This window comes from Leuciscus leuciscus (assembly GCF_965113295.1).
Source record: "Leuciscus leuciscus genome assembly, contig: HAP1_SCAFFOLD_400, whole genome shotgun sequence".
Classification (NCBI taxonomy): domain Eukaryota; kingdom Metazoa; phylum Chordata; class Actinopteri; order Cypriniformes; family Leuciscidae; genus Leuciscus; species Leuciscus leuciscus.
In genome coordinates, this window is record NW_028118339.1 from 45357 (window position 1) to 65773 (window position 20417).

A 20417-nucleotide genomic window follows, 5' to 3' on the forward strand; every position below is an offset into this window, starting at 1 on the left:
GTATTAGCTGAGTTTCAGTTCATTTTCCAGACTTGTTTCAGAAAGATTTTTGCGGAGACAGAGTGAGCTGAAAGCGCACCCTGTTTATTTTATTTATTTAAAAATAAAAACAAGGTTTTGATGTTAATGTGAGTGTACACATAAAAAAGAAGACCCTCTATAGTTTATAATCATGTATTTATTTTATTTATATGACCATAAATGACGGATTTTTTAAAGTTTATGTTGCTGCTATGTGAAAAAAATCCAGCAAAACGCGTCGGCGCGTTTGCCGACCTCAGAGGGTTAAAGGCCTTTATTAACCCCCAGAGCCGTGTGGAGCACTTTTATGATGGATGGATGCACTTTTATGATGGATGGATGCACTTTTTTGAGCTTCAATCCAATGGTTGCAATCCACTGCCATTATAAGCTCGGAAGCGTCAGGGTGTTTATTAATATAACTCATTGTATTCGACTGAAAGAAGAAAGTCATATACACCTCTGATGGCTTGAGGGTGAGTAAATAATTTGGTAATTTTCATTTACAACTCCTTTAACAACTTATTTTTATCATTAATAATTTATTAAAATGTTCAAGAATAATTGACTTTTTCTATTTTCTTTTTATGATTTAATACAAATATATTATCAAAAACGGTGGTAATCAAACAAAAGTTTAACAAACCTTTTTATCCTTTTATTTTTTGGCAAAGTGCTACAAAGCAGATTTACTTAATTTAACCATGGACAAAAAAAAAAATATATTCCTTAACCCTCTGAGGTCTGAGCTGTTTTCTGGGCCCTGGAGGTGTTCTGACATGCTCTGACATTTGTGTTTTTTTCTGTTACTAGTGACATTTTCATGGCTAAAGTCTAATTACACTGTATTCAGCACAAACTCTGCTACAATAATATATCAGCAGCATGTATGTAAAAGTTTGTAGTTTTGAGATAATGACATTTATGCGTGGTTTGTGAAAATACAAAAAAAAATTCTCACTGAAATAAGGCCATGAAACCCATACTGATTATTTCTTCACAAGACTTTTGAAAATTGTATGACATAGCCTAGAATATTTGCTCCAAAACTATGTGAAAATCACCCTGACTGCTCATTCAGATAAGACAATATATTGATTTAAAATTTCTAAGACGTGTTTTGTGTGACAAAGCCATATGCGAAGAGGCGTGATCATCTCATGAATGTAAGCTTTTAACACCTGAGAAAGACAAAGACACTCCCCTAACTGCCCTATTAGGAGCGATCAGGCCCTGTCATTCAGAGCAACCTTGCACAAAGAATGAGGAGATTTAAAAAAGAATAGCTTTTAGATTTTTTGGATTTATTTACAACACAACACAATCCAAAAATACAAATGACAAAAGAGCACATTGAAAACAATGATCCAAAGACAGAGACCTTTGTGCCATTCCTAAAAACATTGTACATACCTTTCATTTCCAAGGTGTTTTATTTTCACTTTACCATGTTCATGTACAGAGACTCATGTGAATGTTGAAGTCAGCAGGACTCAGTTGCATCTGGTCCATGAAAGAAAAAAAAAAGAAAAAACTGTGAACATACTGATATCAAGAGAAACTATAGGGCTGCACGATTTTGGGAATAGATTTTAGATTTTTCTGGTTAAAATTTCTTTTTAAAATTCACAGAATACACACACACGTTTCCAACAATATATAATGAACACCAGGTTTGTTGTGCCTTGTAGGCATAGGCTACGCAGTGCTGCATAAAATAATAATAACAATAAATTAAATCTTCCAAAAGATTTCAAGAACAACTATGCTAGAGAAAAATATATTGATTATCATATGTTACTTCAAATGTTTCCATTCGTTATGATGATATGAAATGAGATAATAGTAAAAACATAAAGCCTAATGTTTGGTGCATTTTTCCTTTCAAACGCAATCGCGCTCCAAAATATGATACATTAAAACCCACAGCGCGCTCCAAAATATGATACATTCAAACGCACAGCGCGCTCCAAAATATGATACATTAAAACGCACAGCGCGCTCCAAAATATGATACATTCAAACGCACAGCGCGCTCCAAAATATGATACATTCAAACCCACAGCGCGCTCCAAAATATGATACATTAAAACCCACAGCGCGCTCCAAAATATGATACATTCAAACGCCATCGCGCTCCAAAATATTAAACATTATGGTTATACATATCTATGCTTGAGCAGATATCCAACAACAGTATTTAACAGGAAACACGGGTCTAAATAGTATAATATTCACCATATATCTAGCAACAGTTCAACTGCAATGTGAAGTTTATACAACAATACCATAAACTAATAAGTAAGAATTTCTTACCTTACATCTTTCTTAATTATCTTCAAATCGCGTTCTTCTTCTTCTTAGGTAAATCCAATGTAAGCTCAGACGTGTCTTCCAAACTCGACGAAAAGCAGCTAGACTTGTGAAGTTTTTTGGTGTTTTGTGTTTGAGGTAACGAGGGCGTTTGCGTCCCATGTGGAGATTTGCATGTGAATCTCTTTTGCGCGAGTGGGCGTGTCGAATTAAAAAGTAATTAGCAAGCGTTTGAGATACTGGACATCCTGTTGGTTTTATACAAATTACTTAAACAGAGAATATTTGTTTGCAGTTTGAATCCGATCATTTAAAAGTACACACTTAAATGTTTATAAAGGTAAATGGCTCATAAATGTGTGAGAAGTATTCGTTGAGTTTTGTTTCAGTTTATAGACGTGCTCAAGAAAAAAAAGTTCACCGCGACGGAGAGGCAGAACGCACACCCTGTTTATTTTCTTTATTTTACAAAAGCACAATGTTTTGATTTGATTGTAAGTGGACACATACAAAAGTAGAAATATCACAGATTATTTTTTTATATTTCTTTTTTCTGTATAACCATAAATGACGGAGTCATTTAAGTTTATGTTGCTGCTATGTGAAAAAAATCCAGCAAAACGCGTCGGCGCGTTTCTCGACCTCACACTTAGCTTCCTTCGTGCAAAAATGACAGACCATAGGAAATGAATGGGAAATACGAAAAAATAGGAAAACTCAGAGAAACTTTTGGTGGTACAAACTACAGATCAGCCACTGTGCAGAAAAAAAAAGTGCACAGCAATGAAGGGGTGACACTCTAAAACATCAAGAGTGCAAATAAGACATATAGCCTTTTTGTACAGTATTTTATGCCCCCTCATGGGCAATTGTTTCTCCATGAAGAATATCTTGTCATAAAAGCAATAGATTATGTTAATTTTGGGCTCATTTTAATTGTAATACTATGCTGTAAAAAATGAAGTGTCATTTTCAATGATCTGTGAATGTTTCATGAGCTGTATGATGTTTTTTGACACATTGCAGTACATTATTTTATAGATTATGAAAAAAAGAAATTATATTTATCAGCAAATAACTCAGCAATACTTAAGATTTTTTCAAAGTGGATACATTCACTGTAAAGTTCACTGCAAATTTTTTGAAAAATATGGTAATGAATATTTTCGCAGCTGGCGCCTGCTGGCGGTACACTCGGTTTTAAGGGGTTACTCAGCACTCGTTAGGAGTTAATAAATGTGAAATGATATATATTTTGTGTTGTTCCATTCAGTGGTTGCTTAGTAATTCGATTTTTTTCTTTCCGAATGGGAATCAAAAAAATAAAATAAAAAAAATAAATAAAAAAGCTATAGGCAGCCTACAGGCAGTTACAGGACATTTATATATTTTTAAAGCTAGATGGCGCTCTTCTCACTTGAACTTTTTTTTTTAGGCCTGCACTCTATTTTGATGTGAAATGTTGCATTTATTGAATAAAAAAATAAAAAAAAAATAAAAAAATAATTCTAATAAAAAAAAAAGATCATAAAAATTATATAATTAATGCAAAGTATCATAAAAATCTTTAAAAATTCTAAATAATAATAAGAAAAATACTATTGGACAAAAATATATTTCATTGGTTTTCCTAAAAAAAATTTTAAAAAAAGTTAAATTTTAAGGCTTTGGTCGTTTTTGCACGAAAGGAAGCCAAGTATAACACATTAATGAAGAAGCCCAGAGGGTTAAAGCGTGGATTAAGTATCTAAATACAGCATCACTGTATACAGCATTTCAAAGATATGGTTCAGGTGTTTATCCAGTAGAGGGCGCCACACAACAGTGAGAAAAACACTAAACAACTCCTTCTTCTTCACTTTATTTCTATATTATTTTCTAGTTCTGATCATAACACTGTATACTGAATTTATCTTTATCTTTTATCTTCTTGGAAACATGACTAAAATATGGTATGTTTGATATTCAAGGTGGTAAGGAGCACATTTGCATCTTTCCCAGAAGAATATGTACATAGAGGTGAACGTGATTTCACCAAGGAGGAAATTTTCTGAATCAACATCCTTGTTGGTCCTGGAAAAACATCCTTATCAACCAATCAAAATTGTAGGTCTAGGTTTAGGGCTACTGTTAGGTTTAGGCTTGGGTTAATGTTAGGGGTTTGAACACCATCTTTATCAACCAATAATTGTCCACTGATTTGAGGGCTAGTTTATGGTTTGTGTGAGGTGTGGGGTTCTGGTTTGACTGGAATGTTGTTTCAGGACCAACAAAAGATCTGAGCCGTGTGGAATCCACGTGTACCAGATGTGGGCCGGATCTGGGCAGACACTATGTTGCTTTCAGGGAGGAACTAAACAAACAAAAAATAAAACAATTTAAAAGGCATGCCAGGTGTGCAGAATGCATCGTACATTTGATCCTACTGGAATGAAATGCAGTTCTAATTCGAACATAATTATGAAATAACACATAAAGAAAACATAATAGATTTAACACTAGTAAACACACCATGAAGAAAGAACACTTGTGGTACATAATTGTCAAGACAGCAACACACTGATCGACTCATTTGTCCTTTAGCAAACAATGTTCCTTTTTTAGTGTCTCATTCTGTTATAAATGCTTGTTCTGTTTTATTATCATGGTGTTTTGGTTTCCTTGTTTCCCTGACTGTGTTCCCTAGTTAGTTTCCCTGGTTATTAATTAGTTCCCACACTTGTTCCGTTTGACATTGATTACACTCCTCATGTATTTAAGGCCTGTGTTTCTCTAGTTCTTTGGTCTGGTATCGTCAGTGTTAAACGTGGTTGTGTTTATGGTTTCCTCCTGCGATCTCATGAGTTTTCTGTGTGGATTTAATAAAGGCTGTTTTTGTTCTCTACCCCTTTCACTGTGCGCTTAATGCAACAACAAACCATGACAATTATAAAATGCAGTTTAAATGGCAAGAATATAACAGCACTAAATCAGATCGATATTTCAATGAGCTTCTGTAAACTTGCGGTATGTTTGATGCATGGAAATATATGAAACCAAACATCAAGGCATTTTTCTGCAACTCATCAGATCTATTCAAGGATTGACTTCATCTTTACAGACAAGAGAATGTTACCATTACTCAGAGATTATGTGAATACATAGGTATTGTAGTGATCATTCTCTGCTTTCAAAACAACATACCATCACGGGGTGTGTGGAGATTCAACTCTAGATTACTGGCAAAATAGAAGTTTGTTGAATTGTATCTAGTCAGATATATTACTTCCTTGAAACAAACTGCATTTCATACAGTGCGGGCATGACACAAAAAAAGGAATGGAGTTGGGCAATCAGATTATCTCAAGGATAAACGATATAGATCAAGAGCATTCTAGATCTCCAGCGCTGCCCTATATAAGGAGAGAGGAGTATTACAGTCAGAGATACCTTAACCATGGAGGGAGAGGAGAGGTTATATCTGTGATCTAAACAGCAAAATGAATCTAGTTATATCGCAGAAATTTAGATGTCACAATAACCACAGACCAGTTAAGCATTGACAAGCAGTTTAGTTTTTGTTTTATGAGGAGCTGTACACACCAGAGCCATGTGACAGTGAGAACACAACACACTGTTTTGCCACTTTATCAGTGAACAGGATAAAGTCAGTCTTCAACAATCCATTAACAACAGTGGAGATTGGCAAATTCATTCAACATCTCAACCGCGCAGTCTTGTTTATAGTCATATACGCATGCAGGTTTGGTTGTGTGTGTTTGCTTGTTTTACTTCAGTTTAACTTTTTATTTATTTATTGATATTTGTTTGGCTTATACATCTTTATATATTTTAATGTATTGTTATAACATAAAAATTTCTCCTGATTTTGACATACAGTTCTTGTGTATTGTATAATTGTGTTGTGTTACTATATGAACAAAATGCTTTTGATTCCTATTGTCATCATACTGTTTCTGGTTTGACCTGATGCCATTATTTGATGCGTTTCATTGACTAGTAGAGTGGTGTTGGTGTGGAAACTCTGGGCACGTTTGTCATATACACACACAGAGAGTTCAATGTGTTTATGATGTTCTGATGCTGAGATCCGGCTCGGGCTCTTAGAGAACATTAAACCCTCATGGACCCTCAAAGAGCCCCAGTGCACTGCCTCAAAACACAACTCCAGTTTGGCTTTAATGTCTTTACAAAGTTTTACTGATATTTTTGATTCTTGCATGTTTGGTTTGTCTTGACCATTGACACTTGTTAATTTTCCATATATTATTAAAAAATACTACAAAATGAAGGTTAAGGTCGATGTCTTCATGGCCAAACCAAAGCAAGACATCATATTCTGTAGTAGAGAATATCCAGTTTCCTCTTCTGCCTCCAATAGGCTGATAGTGATAGTTCTCCACAATCTAAACCAGTTGAACAACTCTGATACTTTTCATAATAAACCTTTAAATAGACTGTATATTCAGTGTCTACAAAGTGTAGGTTGGTTATGATGAGGAGACATTTATTTGGAATTCAAATATTCTTTTCAGAGAATCCTTGTGGTGTGTGTTTTTCCTAGTAGAAACCATGTAATGGAAGTGTATACTATTTTTTTATAATTTTTTTGGGTTATGAGAAAACATTTAGTTTTATTAAAATATCCAATATAAACAACCAAATAAATATCCAAAAACTTCAACAGATGAAAAAGAGATTGTCTGCATACAATGAAACACAAAGCTCTGAATATACCTGAGGATACTGAAGATTTAAACAATGTCTGTAACTTTACAACACAAACTCACAAATTACCCAATTTCACAAATCATTGATGATCAGCTGTACAGTCTGAAGTTCAGATGAGTTCGTGATTTTAGGTGTATTTTCCTACATCTGTGTATTGAAGATTGGTGAGTTTGATGGAGAAGTTTCAACTCAGAAAATCACCAGGGAAAGTTCCAGTTCTGTTCTCATAGTCTGAACACTGTTTCTGACTTTCTTCTAAAATCCCCTTATAAAGTCATTTGAATTTGTGTTTGCGAATGTGTGTGTGTGTGTGTGTGTGTGTGTGTGTGTGTGTGTGTGTGTGTGTGTGTGTGTGTGTGTGTGTGTGTGTGTGTGTGTGTGTGTGTGTGTGTGTGTGTGTGTGTGTGTGTGTGTGTGTGTGTGTGTGTGTGTGTGCAAAAGCAGAGTATTTGTATGTATCACCGCATTGTTGGATTGTGTTTTTGTGTTATATGAACACAATGCTTATTAAAGCCTGTTCTGATCAGTCTGGTTCTTAATACATAGATACGTTCAGTTTGTATTTGTCTCTTTTGCAGAAGTGTATCACCTGATGCCATTGTTTGATGATTTATCAGAATAGTGTTGCTGTGGCTCCAGGATACTGGAGTTATAAACATTGCCACAAGTAAGAAGAGTCCAGTCCTATTTCTCCACAGATTTCTATACTGAAATACATCAAGAGCCTCATTTGGCCCTCAAAGAGGACCTTAGACAAACCCTTCTGTTGCTAGGTAATGATTTCTTCATAATCACATGGTTTCAAACCTAGTCATCTGTTTAATTTCCCCATTTGTTATTTATACACACACACTCAAAGTCATGAGTTTCGATCAGTACATTTTGTTCAAATGTTAGATGTTAGAGTTACAAAAACTTTGATATACAGTTTACTATTTTATTGATAAAAAAATCCATCACAACTGGCAAACGCAGCGTGACAAAGAACACCTAATTTTCTTTAGATGCAGCAAAAACATGTTCCTTATTCAGTGTTTGAAGATCTCATTGTGTTACACAATAAAAACAATGCGATGCATTTGGCAAGAATATAATGGGATAACAATGTCTTTTGCACCAGAGAAGAACCAATGAAAGATCAAAATAAAGATAAAATAAAAAAATAATCAGAAAAAGCTTATACATGTTTGTCATTTGAGACAGAGGCTGAACAGAATGAGTCAGCTTGAGTTGTTCTGTTTTACAAGAGAAATATGATGAAACAAACCATAAGCACTGCAGATAATACAGCTGATGCAACACAAATATTAAAGGTCATTATATTTACACTGTCTGCTTCTCCTGTATCTTCTGCTTAGTTTTTAGTGGATTTGTTTCCTGTTTCCTATCATTTTCCTATCAATTACATACAGCAGCATTCAGGCTGGAGGATCACTATTGGTCAAACACTTATTGTATTTAGATTTGATAAAACTTAAAAAAAATAAATCATTAAAAACGTCATCAACCTGTTTTACACACTACTGATCAACTAAGTCTCCTGTTTAGAATAAGGGTTTGTGAGGAAGCAGGTGTTTTCCTGCATCAGTTTGTTGAAGATATTTCTCTCAGAAACTCATCAGGGGAAGTTTCAGTTCTGTTCTTGTACTCCGGGTCCAGACACTGAATAATTACCCTCAATTATACTATACACAATTTTGTCATTATTGTCTCTCCAGTGTACATTAATTTCTTGAAGTTTAAGATCATGTTCAGTGGAAGAACACGGCAGGAGAACAGAACCACCAATAACAGCCTCTACTGTTTCCTGCAGAGACACTGAAACAACAGAAACTGTCCAAACACAAGACTGACATTACTTCATGTGGACTGAATTTGACTATTAAATGAGTTATTCAGATGTTCACCTTTGTTTATCAGCACTGCACACACACAGATGAAGCAGCAACTGCAGAAACAGTGTAAGTTCCTGTAACTCGAGCAGTAGATCATGACTCTAGTAATAATGACAGAGTCAAAGTTTGATTCCCACACAGACGGGATAAGATGTCCTTGTTGATAAATGATATCATGTTTTGTAAGTGATAGTGCACTAGATTTAAATAGAAACATGATCTGAACTGTTTATAAGCTATTTTAACTATAGTGAGATCTGGAGCACTAGCTGGTGTTTAACAGGTTTTACTAGTGAGGACATTTTTTGAATAGTGAAGGACATTCTGGACGTCATAAACAGTAGCAGTCTTTACTTCACCTGTTTCACTTCAACATTTCTCTGAATGATGTCTTATATTCCCTCTGCCATTGAGTCTTAATAAAGAACAGCGCTGCTAGGATCCTGATGATCCTGATATCACCCTCATCCTCAAATCACTCCACTGGCTCCCTGTCTCACTCACACACAGTGTCTTTATGCTCTTCAAACTCAAAGAGTTTTTGGATGATTTTTTATTTTGGTTGTTTCTAAATTGTAGCACTTTGGGTTTTTGCTTAAATATAAAGTGCGTTACAAATAAAATGTATTATTATTATTATTATTAATACATTATTATGTCTTGACTTTAGTTTATCATCACTGCAACAGCAGGACAAGATTGCAGAACTTCCAGTGACATCCTGATCATAATCCACAGAGAACAAAGAGAGAGAGAATTGAAAAGAACAGGGAAATACAGCCTGACCTTTTCATGTATTTGCCTTTCAAATGAGCTCAAAAGTAAGACTGTACAATAAGAGACTGTATTCTCTGATCACCGGAGGAGAGTATTTCGAATTTGAGTATTGAGAAGCACCCTGAATTGTATCTAAATTAAACTCAAATCACTGATGTGCTGTTTTTGTTGTTGTTTTTTTTTTGTTGTTGTTGTTTTTCTGCTTTCACACTTAGCATAAAAAAAAAAAATGCTTACATGTAAATGTAAAAAGTATAAGATTAGAAATATCCAAACAACTGACAGATGCATTATTTTATCAAAACAATTTATTGGGTCTTGATCATAATGAGATCATGCAAATACAATGAATCTATGCTCCTTGTTTCCTCTGTTTATACATGAGAATATGTTAAACACTTCACAGTTCCTGCAAATAAAGCAATATTTTCAAGATGAATGTTTACATAATTTAAGGCAGCCACATAAAAAATTTACCTTTTCAAGATCTCATTCTGTTATACAGTAAGAATGCAGTGCATTAGGCAAGAATATAACAGTACAAAACAGTGTATTTTACATCAGAAACTGTAAAAACTAAATGTAACTTACAAAGTGGAAAGATAAGGCAAAGTTATTTATAGCACACTTTATACAATGGCAAGTAAAAACACTTTACTTAAAACTGATAATCATAAAGGCTACAAAATATAAATATAGTCATTAAGGCAAGAATATGTAACGTTTGGCCCTTTAGCAGTTGCAGAACAAAATACTTGTGGAGGAACATTAAGTTCTGGTGAATACAGGAGTTGTGAGTCACTTAACTGTTCTACTCAGATTAATCTGATGGTTTGAGGTGCAGCACTTTTGATCAAATTTGTCAATTTTTACTTTTAATACATGTGATCATCTACATTTTTAAAGTCATAATTTCATAGTCATAATTAACAGTTTTATGTCAGAATTTCAACTTTTTTATCTTATATTTATGATCTACCAAAACATGATTATTATTTTTTTTTTCTTATGAGCAGGAAATGTTCCTACATTGTGATCACATGGTTACAGGTGACATTAAACTCTCACACTCCTAAAAATAAATTAATAAGTAAATAATGAAAGACAGATATTTAAGAAAGTATGTCTAATAAGCAGGTACCTTATATTCTGCTGTTGTTTTGACTTGTCATGTACCAAATGCTTTATTATTACTATCAGCTATTACTGATTCATGTGTTCAACATCTCATGAGCGTCTGAACTCATGTCGTGTCTGTCTGTCCTACGACTGCTTGAGTTCTTTCTTATCCGCCAAACTACAATGAAACCTATAACTATAACTGTAACTGTAACTATAATTACAGATGCAATGCCAACCCCGAGCGAAGGCGATGATGTTTCCACACTGTCTGGTTCTGTTTCTCCTTGGTTTTCTTGTTCAGTCGATTTGGATCTTTTGTTTGCTGTTGATTCTGCAACAAAACAAAGTATAAGAGGAAACTTTACCTCACAGTGATAAAGATAACAGATCCATCTATAATTTATATACAGAAGCATTCAGACTGAAACATCACTAATGAACATCAAATAAGTGATCAACTTCTTGCAGTATTTAGATTTTAAAGCAAAAAACTTTTTTTTTTATTAAAAACTTAATGCACTAATCCACTAGTTTCACGCACCGTTGATGATCAGCTGTACAGTTTTCTGTTCATTTGAGGGTGTGATGTAGCAGATGTATTTTCCTGCATCAGTGTGAGTGACATCTGTGAGTTTGATGGAGAAGTTTCCTCTCTCATACTCCAATGGGAAAGTTTCGGCTCTGTTCTTGTACTGATGTTCTTGTTCTGATACTGTCTCTTCACCCTTGACTATATCACTCACAATCTCGCCATTGTGTCTCCAGTGTACATTCATTTCTTGAAGTTTAAGATCATGTTCAGTGGAAGAACACGGCAGGAGAACAGAACCACCAATAACAGCCTCTACTGTTTCCTGCAGAGACACTGAAACAACACAAACTGTTATTGACCATATTCACAGTTACTTTCTGGTTTTCAATAAGCCAGCTTGGGTATTCCAGTGAACTCTTAGTTTATTTTCACATTGTGAAAACTGATGGTTGAATTGAATTCTGCTGAGGAGGAACACGTCTTTTATGTTGCATTGCATTTGAATAACTAAATGAATGCTAGGCCTGACTAATTAAGTGACTATAATCTGATTATAAACTAAGTATTACACTATTGATGCTGTTAAAGCTACATCAGGACATTGAAGATGACACACTAAAGACATTTCACAGGAAGTTTTCCAGCTGGATTATAATATTGCAGAAGTTCTTATAACATTCTGTGCATATGGTCAATTGTAACTGTAACTTTAAAAGTCAGTGGCAGTAATTAATCTTTCAAATGTAGTGTGTATAGATGCTTACCTTTGTTTATCAGCACCGCAAACACACAGATGAAGCCGCGACTGCAGAAACAGAAAAAAAAACAAGTTTATTTAACTTCCTTTGGTTCAACTTGAATAGTACGGTACAAACACTAAAGTCATGAGTTTGATTCTCACATAACACACATAATAAAGGTAAGATGGTAAGATAGGATAGTGTGTCCCTCCCATACTGAGTTTTATTACTGATCACTGATGTCATCTCTAAATATGTTACAAACTGGCAGTAAATGTTATTAAATGGGCAACTTTACCCTTCTTATCCTATTGGTAAAACCTTGAATTCACTACAAATCAAACTACTATCAACTAAAACTCCCTGCACACCAGTTCAAACTGCTAATGCTAACTGCTAACCACTGTGGTAGATTTGTCTCTATTTCTCACGAGCATTTCTCAAAGAATCTCTCCCAAGAAGAAGCAGGATCTCAGACACATTTCATTGAGAATCCCATCCACATAGAATAATACATCAGGTTTTATAGGATAGGAGAATGGGCAAAAATGATATGAAACATTACATAATTTGATTGGTTCTTCATAGACAAATCCTTCTGTTACTAGGTAAGAGCAAATTCTGTTGTTTCACACCCAGTCATCTGTAAAGTTTCATTTCCCATATTTGTTATTTATACACACACACACACACACACTCAAAGTGAACCAAGGGATTGGTGTGAGTACATTTTGTTCAAATGTTAGATGTTAGAGTTTGATATACAGTTTATTATTTTATTAATAAAAAAATCCACCACACCACTTAATGCACACCATGCATATAATCTTTATATTCATTAATTAACCAATTAAATGTTTTAACAACACTTAAACAATTTCCTTTTTAATTTGAGTTCAAATAAAGCATTTGGCAACCAAAACACAGCAGGATAAACACGAACACGAGCAACAAGCTAACGTTACATCAGGCCTTCACTGCTGAGAAGTACATGTGTGTGCAAATAGCGTTTCATTCTGCATTCAGCAAACATACCTGATTATCATGGTGGAACAATATTATCAATATATATTTTATTTGACTATATTGCATTAAATACTTTTTCACCAGAAAGTATCGTAGCTCGTCAGCTTCCGCACTGCATGCGTTCTGCGTATGACATCAGACGTAAGTGACGTCAACAGAAATCACGTGAACTGATCAGACATGCGCAGATATTCGTTCATCTTAAAGGAACACTCCACCGTTTTTTGAAATAGGGCTTATTCACTTTCTTTCCTACATTTAGATAGGTGGGCAAATGCATTTTTGTCTCAGTGCATGCATTGTTTTAGTTTGACAGGGTCGGCGCTAGCTTAGCTTAGCACAATGAATGGAATCCTTTGTTGCCAGCTAGCATGTCCTGAGTAAAAGTGATATAAAAAAATTAAAAAACCCACCTAATTACTTCTTGTGGCCTGCGTATTCACAACAAGTACAAGTACAAATAGATTAACACTAGGCGATTTCCTAGGCAGATATTGACTTATATATTAAGGACTATATTAGGGGGAAGCACAGGCGAAGCACTGCTACTTGGGCGTGATATCTCTGCGCCCAAGTAGCAGTGCTTCACCTGTGCTGTGCTTCCCCCTAATATAGTCCCAAGTCAATATCTGCATAGGAAATCGTCTAGTGTTAATCTGCATCGCTATTTGTACTTGTTGTGAATACGCAGGCCACAAGAAGTAATTAGGTGGGTTTTTTTAAATTTTTTATATCACTTTTACTCAGGACATGCTAGCTGGCAACAAAGGATTCCATTCATCATGCTAAGCTAAGCTAGCGCCGACCCTGTCAAACTAAAACAATGCATGCACTGAGACAAAAATGCATTTGCCCACCTATCTAAATGTAGGAAAGAAGGTGAATAAGCCCTATTTCAAAAAACGGTGGAGTGTTCCTTTAAATTTACTTCGGTAGGCTATAATCAAGACTCCTGATCTTCTGCTGAATTTTCACCATTATCAGAATATTTCTGATCTTAGTAATTGAATCTCTAATCTGTCTGTCATATACACTTTAATTAATCAATAAAATAAATGATAAAAGCTTTTTATTTAATCTTTATTGTTTATTCTATTTTAAAAGCATTTTATTTATCATTTTCATTGGTTAGATTAGACTGTAAAAAAAAAAAAAAAAAAAAAAAAAAAAAAAAAAAAATATATATATATATATATATATATATATATATATATATATATATATATATATCTTCCAGTTTAGTTCCAGTTTAACAGTGTGCCAACTTTATATTTCATTAAGTGGTATAATGTTAACATACCTACTTTAACGTTAAAAATGTGCCTTTACTTTAAAATGAACCAATAACCACCATAATAATACAGGTAGCACAATAGAAATGGCCTGGTAATAAAACATGATTAATACTCATATAGACGGTGCAGCATCAAACACAAATACAAAACCATCAGGGTAACACACAACACTAAAATAATGCATTAAACATTTATTAATTTACATCAAATATCACTCAAAACACACTAATGTACATTACTGATAAGAATTATTTATAAAAAAATGTAATCATATAGGCCTATGTGGAACGACTTGGATGTCCTTTTACTGTTTTTACTGCCTAAAGGCGGGCATACACTGCGATTTCAGCAAGTATATACTCACACTGAACGAGTAGATCGCATGCGATGTAAAGCCAAAGCTCAGATTTATGTGCTCACACTATACGGTCTGAACGTCGAGCTGCGACTTCACGGCTCACACTATACGTGTGAAATATGCACGAATCAGCGCGATAAACCCTCGTGCCGGGTTGAGCCTATAGACGATATTATGTATCCAGAGATATTTTCAAAACAAGCATCAGCAATCAATATCAAGATGATTTAGCATTTCCAATTTATGTATTAAATTATTATTATTATTATTATTATTATTAGGGAAGGCCTAGGCTACTTTTATTAATAAATTGATAGGCTATTATAATTAAATTGCCACGCAATAATTTCATAGCGCATCACCGCATAACCAAGGATGTGAGGATAATAAAATATAGAAGCTTACTCCTCCTCATTGAAAATTGTCTAAAACATTAAGGTCGATTACAATGAACTATAGGCATATCATTATTATTAACAGTCTATAATATGTCCGAACACTGCAATAATTCATCATTGAAAATTAAAAACAGTTTTATTTCAAAAACATTGTTTAACATTAATAAAAGAGGCAAAAAAGTGTAGCCTACATTGCAGGTGGCTTGGAAGAAGTGGGTAATGGTTAATCCATTTTGCAACACGAACTGGAGGTAAGCAACAGTAATGTGTAGCTAGTTTGAACTACAGAACTTGAAGATCTCCCTCTTTTCTTGTTTTTTTTTGTTTGTTTTTTTTGCTGCAGATGAAACTTCTGTTTTCGCGCAGGCGCAGTGAAGGAAAACACACTGAGTTTAGGGCAATCGGTTCGTAGCTCTGCATCAACCATCAACTGTGCGATATATTCACGAGGAGCGACCAAAATTTCTATGCCAGAAATTCATCCGACCATCCGATTGCCGGTGGGGAGAGGTTAATCGCCTCTCGTTTCCTACACTGCACGACAAACGACGCATGACAAAGTTGAAAATCGGCTCGACCCGAAAAAGAGTCGCATGAGACATAATTTGGCTCAAAATCGGACGAAAATCGCACAGTGTATGCCCGCCTTTAATTATATGGTAATTCATAGTTTTTACTTGCCAAAACCATACATTTATTTCCCAATTAAATTACATAGGCTATAATATGATGTTTAAAAACATTTGCATATATATATTTTTTTTTTACCATGTAGTCTATAGTAAACCAATACATTATATATATATATATATATATATATATATACTTTAGTATACCAAATATTGTGTATACAATTATATAGTTTCACTGAAAAATAATCACGTTTGATGTATAGGCTATAATAAAAAATAAGCTGGTCTTTTCAGCAGGATGCTTTACTCGTCCTTCTGTCTGATGTGACGTCTGATCCAGTATTAGTGAAATGAACAGCAGTAAATGAGTAAATGTTCTCAGACTTACATGAGTATCTGAGTGAAGCTTCTTTCTTAAACTCCTCTGAGAAAACACTGTGTTCTGGATCCTGATCCTCAACTGAAACATTTCTCTGAATGATGTCTTCTTATACTCCTGCCGTCACTGAGTCTTTACTGTCATGTCTTGACTTTAACACTGTAAGAGCAGGACAAGATAGCAGAGCTTCCAGTGACATCCTCATTCTGACCTACAGAGAAAAAAAATGAAAGAGAGAGAATTGAATTTATCAATGAAATACAGCCTGGCTTTTAAAAATGGTTTTCAAAAATGAATTAACAAATGAATCTTCTACAACAGATATTACCTGTTTCTTTTTCATATCTGATCTCAGTCCATAAAGATCTTCCTCACAGTTTCTCTCTCTTGTTTTCATCCTGACAGACTGAACAATCTCTGAGAGACTGAGGCTGATATTCTCTGATGATCTGATGGGAGGAGGAAGAGACTGATGGGAGGAGGAAGAGACTGATGGGAGGAGAAAGAGACTGATGGGAGGAGAAACTAATGTACAAGTAGTATGTTTTGTTTATTCAACTAAAGAGAGAGAAAGCAAAAGCTCACAGTCTTGCAATGAATTTGCCTTTCAAACTTTGTTTATAATCATACAGTATCAGCATGCAGGTTCAGTTGCTTGTTTTATTTTTTTTGTCGGCACACGTACATTACTTTAGTTTTGCTGTATACATTTATTCTTTACATTAATAAAATGCTGATAGATTCAAGATTCGAGTGGCTTTATTGTAATGGTAAAAAGCTTTACATTGCCAAAGCATTGCTAACATTAAATTAGATATTTACACACAATTAAAAAAAGATTGATAAAATAATAACAGTGAGACAGAAAAGGCAAAAAGTACACTGATTTGTTTTGTTATTTAAATATTATTCAGTGTTGATGTTATTGTCCTCTTTTGTCATGGTCACCTGGTTTGCATTTCTCTTCTTTTGAAAGCATTTTGTTTTTTTTGTATTCACAGCATATTGATTTGTATATTGTCTAAGTATGTGGACAAAATGCTTTTGATGCCTATAATCATCACACTGTTTCTGAAATACACAGAGGCATTCAGTTTGATTGTTCTTCAATAGTTTGCACAGGTTTGACCTGATGCCTTTATCTGATATATTTACTAGCAAGTGGTGCTTGATGTGAAACTCAAACCTAACTCAGCTCTTCACATCATGGGACGCAACACAGGACTACAGTGTGAAATATGTTTCCTCTGCTGCCCTCAAGAGGCTGCAATTGTTATTTTTATATAAACCCAATGAATCCCTCAGATACTATTCAAAATAACCTTTTAATGTAGGCCTATTTAGCAAGTATAAGGAAGGCGCTGGATATGATGATGAGACAGTGGCGTTCAGAATGTGCACAGCAATTAAATGTCAGTACACAGATGTGCTGTTTATGCGTACTGTATAATGTATGTATGGGTGTATATGTTTACCAAAAAGGATGTAAGGGCAGTGTTGAGGGTAACTCATTACAAGTAACTTGAGTTACGTTTCAGATTACTTTTTCAAGTAAAGTAACGCATTACTTTTAAAATTTACAACAAAATATCTGAGTTACTTTTACAAATAAGTAACGCACTTTGTTTCCCCATTTATTGTCTGACACTCTCCAGTCCCCATGTTGAGACAATTCCAAGTGCAGAGGTGTTGTGTGTAATGTGAGCGTGCATTTACTCATCTCACATGCACACAAAAAAAGATAAGCGTTTATGATTTGTTTATGGCTGCATTAACCATATGTTGAGTTAAAGCAATCACGTCACTAGCTTTAAATATGCAACTTCGCCGGCTAACGAATGGATAAAACTGGCCAGCTGGATATAAACTAATGGAAATAGATGGTAACAATTGCTTCATAAAAATGTTTTGTTTGTTTTTTGTCACATATTGCTTTAATCGCTTGAGGTAGCTAATGTTATATTCCTCTCAGACTCGACGGCAAACATACTTCTGTTCTTTCTCTGCTAATGCTGCATCTACTGGTCAACAAATTAATTACTTTATAATGACATGACAAAATATACTTTAGTGTTCTGTATGCATACCGTTTCGCTGTCAGTGTTTTAAATGCTGAAGTGTCAGCGATTTCCATGAAGCGTGATCTTTCCGTGCTGCTCGCAGCCTCACGTGTTAACGTTAACAACTCAGTCAGTGATAGTTGTTATTCCGCCTCTAGAGGCCGCTCTCGCTCTGTATAATGGAGTTAAATTGTAGTGCATGTTTAATGGAGTGCTTGGTTAATCAACCCAATAAGAGGCTATTCAAGTCAAGTCACCTTTATTCAGTGGTGGAAAGAGTAAAAAAAAAAAAAAAAACTGTTAAGTAAAAGTATTGCTACTTAAGTAATAATTTACTTGAGTACAAGTCGAAGTACTGAAAAATAATATGACTCAAGAGTAAGAGTAAATAAGTAGTTTGCTTAAAAACTACTCAAGTAACTACGTTACAAAGTACTTTAGTATTATTTTTCTATTTTTACCCAAAATGGGGAGATGATAGCGAAATGGAGCGCTAAACACTCTCATGTCATCTGTTTCATTCATACTGGAAGCCCAGAACATACTGATTCATACCTCGCGCAGAAAGTCCACAAGTGAGATTCATAGAAGAGATTCACTTATGACGTTTCAGGAAATGCCAATATGAATTTTAATTCAGAGATTAAAACATGTTCATAACAGATTGTTTAGTTTGCGAAGGTACAAGGAAATTGTCAATGTCACAAATGTGCTGATTCAATTAGAGACCATAACATGCAAATAGAGACATTTGACTGATGAAACATGAAGACAAACACATGATAGCGATAATATATCTGTGTTCATCAAGCTATTTCAGGTATTTTCATAAGAATGATGTATGTCTTTAAAGGGATAGTTCACCCAAAAAGGAAAATTAGCCCATGATTTATTCACCCTCAAGTCATCCTAGGTGTATGATATTCTTCTTTCAGACGAATACAATCAGAGTTATATTAAAAAATGTCCTGGCTCTTCCAAGCTTTATAATGGAAGTGAATGGCCAGAGAAAATTTGAAGCCCAAAAAAGTGTATCCGTCCATTATAAATGTGCTCCACTTTAAAGGCCTTCTGAAGTGAAGCCATGCGTTTGTGTAATGAAAATACCCATATTTAAAACTTCATAAACTATAATCACTAGCTTCCGCCAGACGACCATACACATCGATTTACGGTGGAAGACTAACCTCTGACCATAATACAATGCACAATGTATATAGAAGAGGAGCTTCAGTTTGTTGCACAGCCCTATTTGTTTGAACCGTGAGAGGTGTCTAAGCTTACTCCTACAGTACATCCTACGTCATACATGTGTCACAGGTTACTCTTGTGGCGCAAGTCAATTTGCGTAGTATGCGTGTGGTCGTATGGCGGAAGCTAGTTACTTTAGATTATAAAGTTATAAATATGGGTATTTTTCAAAAACCCATGGCTTCGCTTACGAAGGCCTTTATTAGCCCACGGGAGCCGTGCTGAGTATTTTTTTTTTATCATGAATGGATGCACTTTTTTGGGTTTAAATTTTCCAGCCATTCACTCTCATTATAAAGCTCGGAGGAGCCAGGACATTTATATTAATTAATATAACTATTCATCTGAAAGAAGAATGTCATATACACCTAGGATGACTTGAGGGTGAGTAAACCATGGGCTTTTTCAAATATTAAAATTTTTGGGTGAACTAATCCATTAATGCAATGCTAATCAACATAGCCGGTATTATAGAATTTAATAAAATAATATATTCTCACACATGAAACCACAGAAAAACATGATATTAAACTCATAAATTGTAGTTCCCTTTCGAAGGGAACCTCGACAATACGTCATCGACGTTATGGGGAATCGCCTCAGTGTGACCAATGACTGAAGTACCTGTGGAAACCCGCCAATCGCATTGGCCCGCGTCAGCCGTGACGTGACGCTCTGGCGTGCCCAGGAAGTATAAATAGAGCACCCAGAGAACATGTCATCCTCTTTTCGTCTTCAGGGACTGATTTACTGAGTGCTGTAAGTTGGTTATTATGGAGAAATCTGCTAAGAAAAAATATAGGAAGTGCGTTTACCCGTGCGAGAGGTGTCTCGCACCTGGTGATTCACACAACCTTTGTGTTTGGTGTCTGGGTGAAGAGCACGCG

The 20417-nt window shown here is 34.9% G+C and overlaps 1 protein-coding gene across 8 annotated transcripts in view; it reads right to left on the minus strand.

Moving 5' to 3' along the window:
- The window catches only part of LOC309491646 (T-lymphocyte activation antigen CD86-like), a 42282-nt gene extending 25604 nt beyond the window's left edge, over positions 1 to 16678 (minus strand). Inside the window, exons 1-4 of one of the 8 annotated variants that reach the window (XR_014203226.1) lie at positions 16539 to 16678; positions 16229 to 16419; positions 12156 to 12196; positions 11401 to 11724 (exon numbers count right to left, since the gene is read on the minus strand). Coding sequence is in view for 1 of the 8 variants with exons in the window: in XM_082190702.1 (XP_082046828.1) it covers positions 10949 to 11190; positions 11401 to 11724; positions 12156 to 12196; positions 13167 to 13177 (618 nt within the window). In the remaining 7 variants the exon portion in view is untranslated. Of the gene's footprint in view, positions 1 to 7988; positions 8884 to 8972; positions 9014 to 10026; positions 11191 to 11400; positions 11725 to 12155; positions 12197 to 13166; positions 13220 to 16228 lie in introns of those variants that run through there. The other 7 variants (XR_014203227.1, XR_014203231.1, XM_082190702.1 and 4 more) reach the window with 7 other exon arrangements.
- Between the last annotated feature and the right edge of the window lie 3739 nt (positions 16679 to 20417).